Genomic DNA, 16,559 nt, shown 5'->3' on the forward strand with positions numbered 1-16,559 from the left:
AAAATCTATTTGTTTCTTTGATCTGTGTGAGGGCGCTGGGGATGTTCCAAAGCTGACCCTAATGGAAGTTGCACTCTAAAGTAGTGTGCAGCGCCTTAAATGTAAATGTGGCATATTGCACAATGAATTCTGAATTGGTAAACATTTTAAAGGGGGGAGTGTTCTAAAAAGCCAAGTGGCCACCCAACACAACTGATCAGCTGTGGCCAAATACTGCCTCCGGAGTCACCCACTGGTTTATTGAACAGGCTGTTGTGCTTCAAGATTAGCCTGGTGAATTACTGAGGCAAGTCATTTGGCAGTGGTCAATTTAGGCATTTATCAACCTATCATGTGGCAGGTGGACATTGTAGAAGACCAACAATTCATCCTTCCCACAAATTTCACAGGTCCTATAGACCTAGAGAGGTCTTAAAATGTTCAGAGCGTGTAGAGTAACCTCTTTTCTGGAGACTTCTTCCAGGCTAAGGGCCTCTTTCAAGGACGAAAATCCTACATAGTCATGTCTCAGAACTGTGGGCAAAAATTCTTACTTGACTTTACCTAGGGTAATTGTAGGCAAGAAGATTTTACCAATTGTGTTACTTCCACTGCGAGCTCCAGGATCCTGTAGTTGCTCTAACATTGTGGGTACAGGTGGGGGGGATACCAAATAAGTCAAATAAAAATAGAAAATCCTTAAGGCAGTAATGTAACAATGATCAGCGCCATCAAGCAATGAGCTTCCCGTTGAACCTCTGCAGGTATAGAGGAATAGGAGTTTTGGCTTTTGTAGTCCTTAGGCAAAAAAACATAAAATATGTATCCGTATTAAGGTGGGGCACAACATTACCTATATAATTATTTACCAAGATATATGACCTGTTGGGATTCCCTCCATTGCGATGCCCACAGCAGGATTCTGAATGCCAGCATCCCCACAACTGGTCATCTGGATGTATCCCGTATACAGACAAACGTTTAGTGCAATATCTGCGCTAATATATTATCTAGAAATAAGGCCGACATGGATTAATATCAAACTCAAATTGCACTATAATAGTTTATTACCTACACATCATAACATTTATCAAATATTTAAATATTTATTATCAAAATCACATACAAATGCATAAATTAGTGGATTTTTTTTTTTTCAATATTCAAAAGTTAATTAGCATTGATGCATAAAATATTTACCAAGTCTGTATATGGACACTTCCCTTTAAGGCTCTATTTTCCGGTCACTAAGACCATATAAGTGGAACTTTCCAGATAAATCCTGTAAAACAGACTCTGCAGTATGAATTTGGATTGTTTGGGCCGGCTGGGGGGTGTTCTCTCTCTCCTGGGGTGGAGCTCCTCACTTGAGAGTTCTATTTCATTGGACCTGTTACTGTACTTATACCCTTGGACACATATTCTGCAGCACTTTAAAGAGTATAGTTGAACGTTCACATCAGTCCCTGCCCCAGTGGAGAGATTACAATCTATATTCCCAGTGACGTAGGTTCGTCCCAGTTGCCCGGAGGCAAGATGTGTATTCCCCCCCCCCCCCCCCCCCCCCCATACACACACAAAACCTTATATAAAGTTTATACTGTATGTCTGTTATGAAATATAACAGGCATATATACAGTATATCTAGAGATAGAGATAGAACACATATTTCAGAACTCCAGAAGTGATATCAATGGCCTTCAATTAATGGATTTAAAATTACAGGGGAGGAGAGGTGTCCCCTTGAGAGCAGGAGCCCGGCGGCAGATGACTCCATTGCCTCCCAGAGTTCTGCCTCTGTATATTCCCTACCACATGTACACGCACACACAGACATTCTAGGGTTAATTTGTTGGGAGACAATTAGCCTACCAGTATATTTTTTGGATTGTGGGAGGAAACCGGAGTACCCGGAGGAAACCCACGCAAACACGCGGAGAGTATACAAACTCTGCACAGTGAGAGCCATGGTGGGAATCGAACCCATGACCTCAGTGCTGTGAGGCAGTATTGCTAACCATTACACCATACGTCATTAAAAGCTACCCATTTGCTACTCATACGGCTTAAGGGAGATCAGGATACTCACAGCCACAGCTGCTGCCATTCACGGTTTCCCTTTTACAGCACACAGTCAGCGCCAGGTATGGGTTATAGGGTCATCAGTCATTAGCTTAAACTATAGGTTGACAGTCACTAGGTCGACAAATGAAAAAGGGTCATTAGGTCGACAAGGAATAGGTTGACTACTTTCATGTGTTTTTGGTGTCTGTCAACTTCACTTCGCTCGCCATGCGTCGGGCATGGTGCCTCGCTTGGATAGTGTAGTATGAAAAACCACCTTTAAAAAAAAAAAAAAAAAACTCATGTCTACCTTTTTCATTTGTTGACCCATTGACTGTTGACTAAATGCTTGTAGACCTAGTGACCGCATCGCGCCAGTGCCAACGGCCTAACAAGTGATGAGTTCCATCCCGGGAGAGGTAACACCCCCCCAGCCGACCTGAACACTCCAAATTCATATTGTATAGGAGTGCCGATGTCTGTTTTACAGTATTAATTTGGACAATTTTGCTTATATATTTAGTGACTGGTTAATACAGCCTTAAAGGAGAAAAGTATATATGAATGTGTGCGCTATATAAGAAACTCTTAATAATAAAAATAATATATGGACTTTGTTAATATATGATGCATTGATGCTAATTTAATACTTGAACATTTAAAAAAAAAATTCCACCTCTTTGGTTGCTTTTTTTATGCATTTGTGGGTTTTTTTGTGTGTGCATATTGAAGTGTATCGCTTTTATGATTGTGTGGGTAATAAACTATTCTAGTACAGTCTGAGTTTTTTTTTATCCATGTCAGCCCTATTCTAGAATATATTTTACTGATGATATTGCATTGAACATATGTTAAAAAAATTCCAGAGCTGCTGCATTGTAGCCCTTTGTATGCAGAATTTAACAAGACCATTTCAACAAGACTATAGATTGTAATCTTGCAGCAGGGCCCTCTTACCTCCAAGTCTGTCTGTTGTTACCCAGTTTGTTTTATCTCTGTTTACAATTGTAAAGCGCAACGGAATCTGCTGTGCTATATAAGAAACTGGAAATAAATAAATAAGACTCCCAGATTCCCACAGGAATACTAAGGGGGCTGCTTGACGTGACTGCACATTATTTTCATTCTCTGAACCATGGCTAATATCATTAGATTTAAATAAACATTAACAATTATAAATATATTTAATGTATTGTATGCCAGTTGTTGGTGGTAAGCATGAGATTTGCACAGCCTGATGGAAATAACTGATCTCTGGATGCTAGAAATGGAAGTCCCCAGGTTCCCTCAATGGGGTTATTGCCCAGAAGCCATCCATACTGTATGAAGGCAAATTATTAAAATGTCTCACTTCAAACCATCTTTAACCTCCAGTCATTGTCAGTGGTGATTAAGCTAGCAAACATAATTTTAGTAACTTAACGAAGAGCTTAGTGTTGCTTTTGAGTACGTGAAGAAGTCCTGCAGATGCGTTTGTACTCCTGTCTAGTTTAAACATTAATCTTTAATAAATGTCACTTTCTTCTTCTCTAGGTTCCTGGTGGTCCAGCACCTTCCCAGCAGGGTGGCTTTAGTCCTGGGCAGAACCAGATCACCCCACAGGACCATGAAAAGGTATATAAGTTGCTTATGCAGGGTCCGTATTGTTAATAGCACTTTTCTTTCAGTGATATCCGAGATTTAAATTTTTCTATATAAAAGGTTTGAGGTTTAAACAATTTTAAATGAGTAGTGTCTACTCTTTTTATATGCCCCTTCTTTGTCATTTCCACAATTTCAAAGTCACATTCTAATAAATTGCAGACCCCGACTTAATACCTGCCATGTTTTTGCTATTAACCTATAATTATCCTTTATTGCAATGGGTAGCTTTGCTACTAGTTCAGGCGAATACCTCTGACAGACTTAAGTGTAATGATGAATGACTGGGCTAGGTGTTGGTATGCAGCTCTATTGGTAGTACTAAGCATAAAAAAGAATTAGAGCCCTCTTTTGTAAATGATACAGAAAAAGAGGGTATTTGGAGAAAGAAAAGTGTAAGAAAAAGTGTGTGTGTGTGTGTGTGTATATATATATATATATATATATATATATATATATATATATATCTATATCTATATCTATATCTATATCTATATCTAGAGATAGAGATAGAGATATATAGATACTCTTTACCTAGAACGGCGCCCGTCGCGGGCATCGCGGGTACATTTATGCCTGCCCGCGACGCGACCGACGCGATGCCCGCGATTTTCCCATTGAAAACCATGTTAAACCTGAAAAATCGCGTCGGTCGCGTCGCGGCCGGCCATAAACGTACCCGCGATGCCCGCGACGCGATGCTCCCGATTTCCCATAGGAAGCAATGTTAAAAGCCGCGATGGACCCGATTTTAGTGTTAAATGCCTCAATCCACCCGATTTGGCCATAGGAATCAATGTTAAATGGGCTACAGAGCCCATTAACCCTTAAATGTCCCCCCAAATTTTTAACGCCACCCCACGATCAACGCCAACCCGAAGCGTGGCGAGCGCAGCGAGCCCGCGAGGGGCGGCGGTACGCGTCCTCCGACCTTTTCATGCCCTACTATCCACGTCGGCGTGGTGTGAGAATAGAATAGTGTGGCGAGCGCAGCGAGCCACCGAGCCCGAAGCGTGGCGAGCGCAGCGAGCCCCGCGAGGGGACGCGGATACCTTCACAGGTAAGCGCGTCCCCTCGCGGGCTTCACAGGTGTCCGTGGCCACGCGGACACCTGTGAAGCCCGCGAGGGGACGCGTATAACTGTGAAGGTATCCGCGTCCCCTCGCGGGGCTCGCTGCGCTCGCCACGCTTCGGGCTCGGTGGCTCGCTGCGCTCGCCACACTATTCTATTCTCAACTCCACGCCGACGTGGATAGTAGGGCATGAAAAGGTCGTAGGACGCGTACCGCCGCCCCTCGCGGGCTCGCTGCGCTCGCCACGCTTCGGGTTGGCGTGGATCGTGGGGTGGCGTACAAAAATTGGGGGGACATTTAAGGGTTAATTGGGGCTATTTGGGCTCTGTAGCCCATTTAACATTGATTCCTATGGGAAAATCGCGGGCATTGAGGCATTTAACGCTAAAATCGCGGTCAATCAGGCTTTTTAACATTGTTCTCTATGGGAAAATCGCGGTAATCGCGGGTACCCGATTTTGATGTACCCGCGATTTACCCGCGATGCCGCGATTACCGCGATTTTACCCGCGATGCCCGCGATTTCAATCGTGGGCGCCGTTCTAGGTAAAGAGTACCGATATAGATATAGATAGATAGATAGATATATCTCAAAAGGGGATGACCCGGCACTTCTGATCACTGTAATGCACACAGTGAAGCAATAATTAATGAAAGTATACTTGCTGGAGGTGCCTTCCTTGTTAGATCCCTGATCCGACTTCACAGTACTCCAAATAGGCGGCACTCACACAGACTTTTGATAAAATAAGTCCTTTAATGGTCCGACAGTTTTGGGGTTCCCCCCTTCGTCAGGGACAGCAGCACCTGTCCCTGACTAAGGGGGGAACCCCGAAACTGTCGGACCATTAAAGGACTTTTTTTTATCAAAAGTCTGTGTGAGTGCCGCCTATTTGGAGTAATATTTACAGATAAAATAAAAAATGTAAATAATAATTGGCACCTGTAAAACAATCTGGGTACTGGTGTGTACACACGATGAGATTCTCTTGCTATTCAACTTAAGATTTGAGTGCTATGCAATCTTTGCTATCTCTGTACTTATGACATACAATCAGCTTTAGATTTGCACTATATAGTCATTGCTGCCCTGTCTACCTGGGTTTCGATTTGTGCTGTCACAGAAGCGCGCATCAGGGTCGCAAGGTAAAAAACCTGTGCGATCTACATACGATCAGCATGCGATTTTGACTATATAAAAATATCAAAATGTAATATCAAATCTCACTGTGTGTACACAGCATTAGAGAAATGTTTGCAGCTCTTTAAATAAAGGTTTGGCGTCCTAGGGAAGGTGTATACTATCTGTGCATCTAGATCAGTGGTAGCCAACCCTAGCCCTCGAGAGCTACCAACAGTTCACATTTTCCAGACAACCTAGCTGCTGCACAGCTGCACTCATTAAACACTGACACATTTTAAAAGATACACAGATGGAGCTAATTAGCTCAAATGTGATTCTGTGAGGAGACCTGCAAAACATGCACTGTTGGTAGCTCTTGAGGACTAGGGTTGGCTACCCCAGATCTAGATGGTGAGAAGTTAGAAGCAGTCCCATGTGGGTGTGAATGCTGGTTGTGCCGCAGATGGATACCGCTCGTGGCAGGTGTGGGTCTAGTGTAAGATGGCCTGCACAGTGCGCTATGCAGGTGCTTGCCGGCTTCTGAATCTCACTGGTGATAACTTGTGCGGCTTGCGATGGGACTTCCTGCTCTTTCTGATGGTGAAGTTGTCAGCTTGCAGCGGATGAGGAGATGGTAGTAATTCTACCCTGCGGCTCCTGTAGGGATTCAATGGGGCAACCGGTGTTTTGTGCGTTCAATGCACTTTTTAAGATAAATAACCAGGAAAGACTAAAACATCTTAATATGTATACTTTAGAGCAGAGAAGGAAAAGGGGGGACATGATAGAAACTTTCAAATATATCAAGGGTTTTAACAAGGTACAGGGGGGAGACATTCTTCACAGAAAGAGGAGCAGCAGAACACGAGGACATGCACTGAAACTAGAGGGAAGAAGATTCAGGGGAAATGTGAGGAAGATTTTTTTTCACAGAAAGAGTAGTAGATAAGTGGAATAGCCAACCATCAGAGGTGGTAGACGCAAATACAGTAGTACAATTTAAACATGCTTGGGATAAGCATATTGATATCCTTACAAAAAAATAAGGATCAAATATGGTTTGAGGTAACATGTTTAAAATAAGGGGCAGACTAGATGGGCCAAGTGGTTCTTATCTGCAGTCAAATTCTATGATAAGGCGGAAAAAAGAAAGGAGAACAGAAAAAAAGAGAACATTTACAGTATTGGAAGAAATTGTGTCAGAGCGCAGGTCTATATTATAGCTCCCTTGGGTCTGCAGCTGTCTACCCCTTAAAACAGAGATACAAGAAAAAAATTAGAGATAGCGCTGAGCCAGGTATATATATAACTATTATTTATTATCCAATAAAAATTAAGTTTTACCTATTTATATTTATATATAGGCTCCGAAATAAACTATCAGGATACATGTAATAAACATTATATTATAAAGAGCAATAAAGTAGCAAAGCAATAAACTACTGGATATAATCACTGTGTGACCTAGGAGAAGATATAATCAAAGGTGATAATTTAGCTGAACATAGTCCCGTGTTCTAACATCTGAATATCACAAGAGAAAACATAAACAAATTTAGTCCAGCGATAAATACAGCATCTATCAAACCATATATAAACTGTACCAACTAATGTAAGATAGAACGTATTAACCAGAAAAAGTTCCAAAAAAAGGCCTTAACTGCCTACAGTGGAGACCTGAAAATAAAATGAATTACCAACATAAGAAAGGCATAAAGGTTGTAGTTGTTATGCAGATCTTCAAAAGACAAAAATCTATATGTTACCGTTCAGCATCTCCATATTCAAAGAGACTAAGGATGGGTATAGTCTCAGGTCTTCTCTTGTGGAAATGTTGCAGAAAAAAGGTGTTGGGGTCTGAGAACGGGTGTTGGATCTGGGAGACCTTGCCCTTCTTTGAAACGGGGGGGCTTGATTAGGGGGCTTGTGGAGGCAAGATCTGGGATTTGAGGGAGCGCCATTCCGAAGTTTCCACAACAGGGATTCCTAAGGTGGTGCAAAAGGGTGCACCAGGGATTGAAAAAGGGTACAACAGGGATTCCTAGGGTGGCACATCTTCTGGGTGACGTAGGGAGGCTGTTTTTCCACCATGTGTTGCTGTGATACTAAAGGGTTATCCCCATCTGTACTTGATGTTCAGTTTACGGAGGGCATCCGTTAGGGGTTTAACATGGCGACGGGACTGAAGCGTCAGCCAGGAGAGGTCTTGGAATATTTGGATAGGGTGACCATTAAACTCAAGGCCTTCTGAGTTCTGCAGCTTTCTCAAAATGTTGTCCTTTTGGGAGAAGTAATGAAGTCTGCAAATTACATCTCTCGGGCGCTCTGACTGAAGGCCTCTAGGCCGCAGGGCACTATGGGCTCTGTCGAGGGTGATGGAGTCATTGGGGTCATTTTCCAAGATTTCATTAAATTTTAGTCAGAACATCGTGGAGACTTTGTTAGGGGATGTCTTCTGGGATCCTTCTTATCCTGAGATTGTTTCTCCGCCCCCTGTTGTCAATAACAAGATGGTCTCGAAGGATTGAATCTCTTCAGCTTTTTGCCTAATAGTATTTACCAAAGCTTTGTGGAAGGTGCTGATCTCCTCTCCCGTGCTCTCTAAGTTTTCCACCTGAGATCCCAACTAAGTACTTTCTTCTTTTTATCCCTGTAATTTCAGTATGCACCACCTCTCGCAGTTTATTTTCCAAAGAGACAGTCATCCTTGGTAGGGATATCTGGGTGGGGAGAGTTTGTAGAATTTAGTATATTTGTTGTATGTCTTGTTTATTTGGCTGTGCAGCTAATGAAGATGATTCTTTCAACTATGGAGGCAAAAGAGTGGGTCGGGGAGGGAGGAGCAGGCTCCGTAGCCCAAGTTACTTTGGGTGCCCAGGTATTTGCGGAGGTCAGAACCTGTGAGGGACTTAGTAGTGCTTGCTACACCTTTTCTGCCTCTGTTTTTCCTATGACTCATGTATATTCTGAGGTAGGTACATGGGCGGGGGTTTAGTTTAAGGGCCTTTTTTTTTTTTTTTTAGGCAATGTCTCGCACGGGTGCAGCTGTGTAGAAGATTTCACATCCTAGGTTTAATAATGAGGTGTAGTGGGTCCAGTAGTATGTGTATTCAGTATAGCACACATCATAGTATTATAGAGGATGGTCTCCAAATCCCCCCTGAGAGGCCTGAGGGATTACATTAAGAAACAATGCGAATTATCTCTGTGAGTCTCCGATCACATATTGCGGAGGACGTGTGATCCCGTTGACTTCTGCCAGAAAAAACGGTGTAAGCAGTGCCAAGTGATGCAGAGGTAATAATGAGGCTGTGTCGCCTATTTAGGCCTTCTTAAGAGACTTTTTAATAACAGGGAGAAGTTCTGTAGTTGTAATAATTATGCATCTGTCCACAAGATGGAGCTCCAGTCTTAATGTCCAACAGAATAGAGAATGAAAGGGTATACCTTAGGGGCAGTATTCAATGAGTTTTATGGGGATGTGTAGCGAATCCTGTTTAGGATTCGCTGCACAGTCGCCGTGTTCCGGAGCCTCGCTGTCCCCGTATTCAACGTCGCAGGGGCTCGCTGCCCCTGACAGCGATTCTTAACCCCTGCGGCGGACGCTGCATCGTGCCGGGGAACGGTGGCAGGCAGGGAGATGGAAGTCTCCCTGCCTGCCCCAGAATGTATGTGGGGGGGGAGGAGGGCTCCCCGGGACCAAGACAGCACAAGCTGCCCCCCCGGGAGAGCTAGCAGGGGACCGGCTAGCACTGCTCCCGATCGTGCATATGTAATGATCGAGAGCAGTGAATATATAATGAGCGGCTCCCGGCCCCCTGCTGGCCAATGTGTATGAAAAAGAAAATGTAAAAATTAAATTGGAAATTAAATCTATTCATGTGCCGTAAGCACATGAATAAAAATAGCATGCCCCTTCACATAATAAAATTCCTGATTTTTGACACCACATTTAAAAAAAATAAATAAATAAACCATTTAATTTAAAAGTTCACATTCCACTTCACCATAAAAAGATAGCGATTGCTACACGGCGAAGCACGGTGATAATAACCTTGAACTGTATTCGCCATCTGGTCATTGAATAGGGTGATTCACTTTTTTTTGTCAAAAAATTGCCTTACAGCACGAAAATAGCACACATTCGCCATAGAACATGGCGAATCAGCCTCATTGAATACTGCCCTAAGAGTTATATTTCCTTAACATTGAGTGGGGCAGGATGGCCTCTCACAGGGCATAGCCGTAAATAGAGACAGTCTGATAGTTTAAAAGGATATGTATGAGTTGTTAGCCCCGACTTTTCTGTCTCAGGAAACTGGTCACTGCAAAGTGACTCTGCGGGGAGCCCCGTTAACCGCGGTCCCGTTCTCACCCAGGTGTGCAGGCCACAACCTGCAAGGACTCGTGAATCCCCCGGCTCTAGCTCTGCTCCACCAGCCACCAGAGGTGCTGTTGTGTGGTAGGGGTTGCCCGGGGAGTGTCACCTAGCTTGGGGGGGGGGGGTCGAGTAGATAGCTTTGGGCAAACTGAGCCCCAGTCACAAGTGTCCTGTTATCCTGGAGTACAGACCGCAACCCTCCAGAAGTCTCCGCACTCTCTCCCTCTGCCCGCCTGTAAGAGCCGCCGGCCGGATCCAAGATGGCCACCGCGGCATGAGAAAGGGAGAGAACCCGGAGCCCCAGGCCTCTCCCGCCACACTAGGATAAGGGGGGGGGGGCACACCGGTGATCTGTGCAGGGGGAGCCTCTGGGTGCCGGTTGGTGTCTTTCACAGCCCTGCAACGCGATCGGACTCCGGAGCTCGGCCACTGGGAGGCTGCTAAAATTTAGGGCGCTGCTTCCCTCGAGGCACCAGGCCGCAACCCACAGGGCAGGATTTCTCCCACCCCCGGCTCCGCAGCACTGTGAGCTGTGAGCCTCAGTCCGGGGAGACCCCACCAAGCAGGTGAGATGTCAGGAACAGGCACAAAGTGTCGTTTTATTGAAAATATAGCAGGAGCTCTGCAGAAAGGTTTCCTCACCGCTAGGCCACACCCCCATTATTCCTTTTTTAAAGAGTTTTTAAAGTGAACAGAGAGTACCATACAATCAATTGCTAACTGACATATTACAGGATGTGCTTGAAAAATTAGTTGTGATTTGATTGGTCGTAGTTTTATCTATGTCCCCTCTATCACTCTCCAAGGTATAGTACATTTGCCCTTAATATCTGTGTTAATCTCTCTAAAGTTGCTTCAGGATTCTTCCACTCGGTGGTGAATTCTTTTTTATTTTTTTTATTTTAAGGATCACATTTTAAATATTATTTTAAATTTAAGTGATCTATCATAAAAAAAATATCCACTGGGCTGAAAAAAATAGAAAAGGGGATACATGTTTCTATGTAGCATGTACTAAAGCTACACTAAATGTTGCTCACTTTGTTCTCTTTGTTTCCTATAGGCTGCCCTCATTATGCAAGTTTTACAGTTAACCCCAGACCAGATAGCTATGCTGCCACCTGAGCAGAGACAGAGCATCCTGATCTTAAAGGAACAGATTCAAAAATCCACAGGGGCAACCTGATTGTGAATGCACGGATACCCTAATGGCAGTGTTTCAGGCCAGAGAGGCTCAATATGTTTAGAGTAAAACAGTATTGTTTGTACACACACACACACACACACACACACTTGAAACAAACATATGACATGAAATGAACATTCTCATTATTTTCTTTCGTTCTTTCGTTTCTTTCGTTCTTAATGTGTTTTCCTCCTACACTCTTGCCAGTACTTCCTTTGGTACTGGTATAATGTGGTGATGCATGAGAAATGTGGCATACTGAAGTTTAAATTAATAAAAGTCATATGCACACTTGAAAACACATTGATTGGAATAATGCAAATTAATCTTATTTGTAATGTGAGAGGGGCTAAGTGTGTAGAAGCCCTTATGGTTTAGCCAAGGAAGGAATAAGGGGGAAAACTGTCATGTGAATGTTCAGTGAGAGACACAAATTTATTCTGCCTGTTTAAGAATGTGTATTAAATGAGAATGTTTTACATGCAAAAAACTTAGGCCGGCACTGCTTATCTGTAACATATTCGGGTGGTGTCCGTACTGTAAGAGTTGAGTTTCGTAAGGAATTCTATTGGAATAACCTGCATTTGTTTCTTTACCATGTCACTAGCCAATGTTGTTTACTCTCCTTCCTAGTGTTTTTTTTTTTTTTAATAAAATTGTTGACAGTCTCTGAACATATTTTTTTCTTGTGTTTTTCCAACATATTTGCATTGTACATAGCTATTGGTTTGTGTTCAAATACATGTCAAACTAGCTTGTGTAAACCAAATGTGTTTGGTGTACAGGTTTGTATTTTATTTTTTTACATGATCTGCAACGAAACCTAAAGAAAGTCGCAGAACGTGGAAAATACTTAATACAATATACACAATACTTTTTACCACTCCAGAGGAATCTAGACATGGGGCCTTATTTTGGTTCATTCTTTCTGACTAAATCCTTCTTAGATGGGCAAAACCATGTGCACTGCAGGTGGGGCAGATGTTACTTGTGCAGAGAGAATTAGATTTGGGTGGGGTTTTACTTCAAAGTGAGATCTATATTGCAGTGTAAAAATAAAGCAGCCAGTATTTTCCCTGCACAGAAACAAATTTACTCGCCCAAATCTAATTCTCTCTGCACATGTTACATCTGCCCCCCCTACAGTGCACATGGTTTTGTCCATCTAAGAAGGATTTTGTCAGAAAGAATGAACCAAAATAAGGCCCATGGTCCTATTCACTTTTAAGAACATAAGGAATACGAGAGTTCTCTCTCAGAGAGCGCACTAATTCAATAATAAATGATTTATTACAAATATGAATCAAAGTAAAAAAACAGCACAGTTAATAAAGAACAATAAAAATACACAAATACATATAAATAAAAAAATGAAAACCACTATTTTCCACGAAAAACAATGAATAATAGAGCCTCCTAGGGATTTTTTAAGCCATCTTTTTAATTCTATCATTAGTGGCTGGCCAGCACTTGGATAGTATTAATGTGGGATATGTTGCCTTCTGATTGTGCTTAAAAGAAGGGAAACCGGTCAGTCAATCTTATAGGGTATCTAAACCCCCAGAATAGTTCCAGCCCCTTAAAGTCAGGGATCACTGGCCGGTAATGCCGTTGAAATCGCCGATATGTGTAAGGTGTTGTCTCCTGCGTAGTTACCAAAGAGCATCAGGGGGGCACGGTCCTCAGTGGGTGGATAGTGTCGCTTCTATCCTCCTACTGAGGGGCTAATACGGCCGGCTAAAATTTTTGTTAATTTCTTGTAATCACAATTCAGTAACAAAATGGGGCGATAGGAACCTGGTTTGGAGAGGTCTCTGCCTGGTTTAGGGAGAACTTTGATGATCGCAGAATTGAAGTGAGGGGGAAGAGAAGCATTTTGGAGGATGTGATTTAAGGTGGAGACTAGGATAGGAGCTACTCTGTCTGGGAAGGAGCAATAAAAATCATTAGAGAAAATCCATCAGGAGCCTTTGCTAGTTTTAATCCTTTAATGGTTCTGGTAACTTCATCCAGTGTAATGGGTGAAATAAGGGGAGGGAGAAGATCAGGTGGGGCAGTAGGGTATTGCAAAGAGGACCAGAAGTCATGGGGTAGGTTTGAGGAAGAAACAGTGGGAGGGGGAGAAGGATGGGAAGGTGGAGATAGTGGACTGGAGTATATAGAGGCGTAGAAATCTGCCATTATTTGGAAGATCTGAGTGTTGGTCGTAGTGAGGGAACCATCGGGTAATGGGAGAGGGTGAACTAACATTGGGGGTCTAGAAGAATTAAACGTGTTGGTGAGGAGTTTGCCAGTTTTGTTGCCACATTTATGATATTTATAATTGGATGTAAACTGTTATTTGTCTGTCAGATTGTAAAGTTTCTTCTAAAAGTGCTTTATCTTGAAAATACGTATTTTTAATGGAGGGGGAGGATTAGAGATAAATGCAGAGCAGGATTGTGTGACAGCTTGTTGTTGGGAAAGGTATAGGTGAGAATGGCGTTTTCGTAGAAGACTCCTATTTTAAAATTGCACCTCTCAGTACTGCTTTAGCTGCCATCCAATATAATGGAGGATCCTCTGCCAATTTATGGTGGTTATGGGTGTCGTAGTCATTCCAAGTGTCAGTTAAGTAAGCCTGAAAGGAGGGTGGGTTTGATAAATATGCTGGATAACGCCATGCTCGATATGTAGTTGTTTCCATTGAAACCTGAAGGGATACATTGATTAACGCATGATCTGAGATTATGATGGGAGATATCTGTCTCCTTCACTAGTGGAAATAGAGAGCCAAAAACACAGATGTAGTCAATTTGAGATAGCGTGTTGTGTGCTCAAAGAGTGGGATGAAGAGCCCGCCATGTGTCAACTAGTTGAAGAGAGTTTAGTAGGAAAGGGATACCTAGTTTCGGAAGATGTCTTACTTGTTTTGGGGATCTGATCTCTCTAATATGGGGTGGGAGGTAAGGTTAAAATCACCACATAAAATAAGTGAAGATGATGCATTGGGCATTAGTAGGCCAATAATCTTCTTGAAAAAGTGTTTTGAGTATATATATTTGGGGCATGTAATGAGCAGAGTACATATGTGATTGTTCATTTCTCGATACATAGCAGGCCATATTTCCCTTCTGGATCCGAAATGGTTAGAGATACTTCAATGGGTAATGATTGGGGTGTCAGAACAACAATGCCTTTCGCTTTACTATTATGTGGGGCTGATGCTATGACTTTCCAATTTACCATTTGCAGTTTGAGAATTTCTGGGTGAAGAAGGAGAGTTTCTTGAAGGCATGCAATATCAAGAGACTGTTTGCTTAGGTACAATAATACCTTACGGTGTTTCGCTGGGGAGTGGAGGCCTCCAAACGTTGAATGATCCTATTTTTTAAACCAGTCATGTGTATCGGGGTGGGATGGACCCGTCAACCCTGTGCAAGAGGTGATGGTATACTTTGAGACTCTGGACCTAAAGGGAGAGAAACAAAATGAAAGAGGGGGGGAGGGGACACAAAAAAAAGCACAAGACATGGGGTGCATATAAAACAATGCAGTTAGAGTATGATCAACCTACTATAAACATCTAGCAATACAGTGACAAACGGTATCTGTGAGAAAAATATTCTAAGAAATTAGGTAAACCCATTTCAGTATATAACAGGTTAATAACAAAGCGGGGCAATGCAGACCTAACGAAAGTAATGATTAGAATGGTCCATGAACACCTCAGGGAGAGGAGAAGGTAGCCATATCAACTGTGGTGGCACTGATGAGCCAGGCACCTATAGTAAGTATCAGGAGAGGTCAATATTAAGCAATCAGGATGAGAGGACGGGCTTAAAACACAACAAATCTAAACAATAACTATATTGGTGAGATATGATTATATCTAGAATAGAGGAAAGAAAACATTTAGATACATGAGGAATTTGGAACAACAAGGCTTCATCGTGAAGATCTGAGAAAAAAAAATAAGATTATTAACTTCAAGTAAGGGAGAGTTCGTAGGAAGACATCATCTTGTTTCTTGAGATGCGGAGAAAGAGTCAGGTCAGATGGTTGAAGCAATAAGAGTCCAGCAAGATGGGAGCCATTCAGGAGTGTCCGTTATATCTGCTGAGGCGTTGGAGATCTTTTCTTTAAGAAACTCACGGGCACCATCAGGAGTGTGGAAGACATAATGTGTGTCATCTAGGAAAATGCGTAGCTTGGCGGGGTAGATCAGAGCAAATTTACGTTTTTGTTTTACACTAAAGCCGAGCAATATAGGTCAGAAGGATCTTCAGGCTCTGGACAATTCAACAGAAAAATCTTGAAACAGTCGCAGCTTCTTTCCTTCCCATTGAAGATTGGTTGGACATGCCTGATGTAGATAATTCAAACATTTAAATAGGACTAGAGTCATTAGGTCTAGGGACAGGGCCCACACAATGCACTCTCTCCACAACAAATCCTTGCATTCTTCTTGAATGCCCAGCAACTGGGGCAGTGAAACAGTAACAAAGGTTTCCAGAGCTGGATTCTCGTAAGGCCACCACCCTAATATTATTTCTTCTCAATCTATTTTCGATATCATCCAGCTTTTTCCATAGCTGGAAGTTTTCCTTTTGCAATTTCAGTATGTCTTTCTGGGCTAAGAGAACATCATGGCATATTGCACCAATTTTATGTTCATTGTCAGTGACTCTCACCGTCAGCAATTAGGTGATAGCCTCAACGACATCTCCATAAGACACGGGGGCATTAAGGTCACAGGGTACCTGGGTGTTTGTGGAAGTGTCCAGGGCTGCTGCTTTTTTGTTAGATGTCGGAGACTGGGGAGCTGAGCTGGGTCCCGGCGCCATATTGATTCTGCACGGAGCTTCTCCTGGCGATTCTGCTGGGATCCCCAGAGGACAGAAATTTGTCCATGAGGTCAGCCGAGATGTAAGGTAGTCACCGTGGTTATTTTTATGCGGGTGTGCCCTTGGACAGCGGTGGTGAGCGGGTCACAGGACGGAGCTGTGCGGTCACGCTGCTCTCTGCATGCAGCCGGAACCGGAAGCCTCCATCTAAGCATTTAACAGATGGGGCTTTTTTCGGATATGCAATAATTTATTTAAAATTAATTGGCACAGACAAGCAAAGTCC

General features: G+C 42.9%; 1 protein-coding gene across 2 annotated transcripts in view; it reads left to right on the top strand.

Moving 5' to 3' along the window:
- CSTF2 (cleavage stimulation factor subunit 2) overlaps positions 1–12,121 on the top strand; it is a 61,734-nt gene extending 49,613 nt beyond the window's left edge. For both annotated transcript variants that reach the window (XM_083159038.1, XM_083159039.1), the window contains 2 exons: positions 3,577–3,657; positions 11,325–12,121. In XM_083159038.1, the coding sequence (XP_083015164.1) occupies positions 3,577–3,657; positions 11,325–11,447 (204 nt within the window). In that variant the 3' untranslated portion in view covers positions 11,448–12,121. The remainder of the gene's footprint in view (positions 1–3,576; positions 3,658–11,324) is intronic.
- Positions 12,122–16,559: the final 4,438 nt, after the last annotated feature.

The sequence above is a fragment of the Crinia signifera genome, chromosome 9, assembly GCF_055691185.1.
Source record: "Crinia signifera chromosome 9, ASM5569118v1, whole genome shotgun sequence".
Lineage (NCBI taxonomy): Eukaryota > Metazoa > Chordata > Amphibia > Anura > Myobatrachidae > Crinia > Crinia signifera.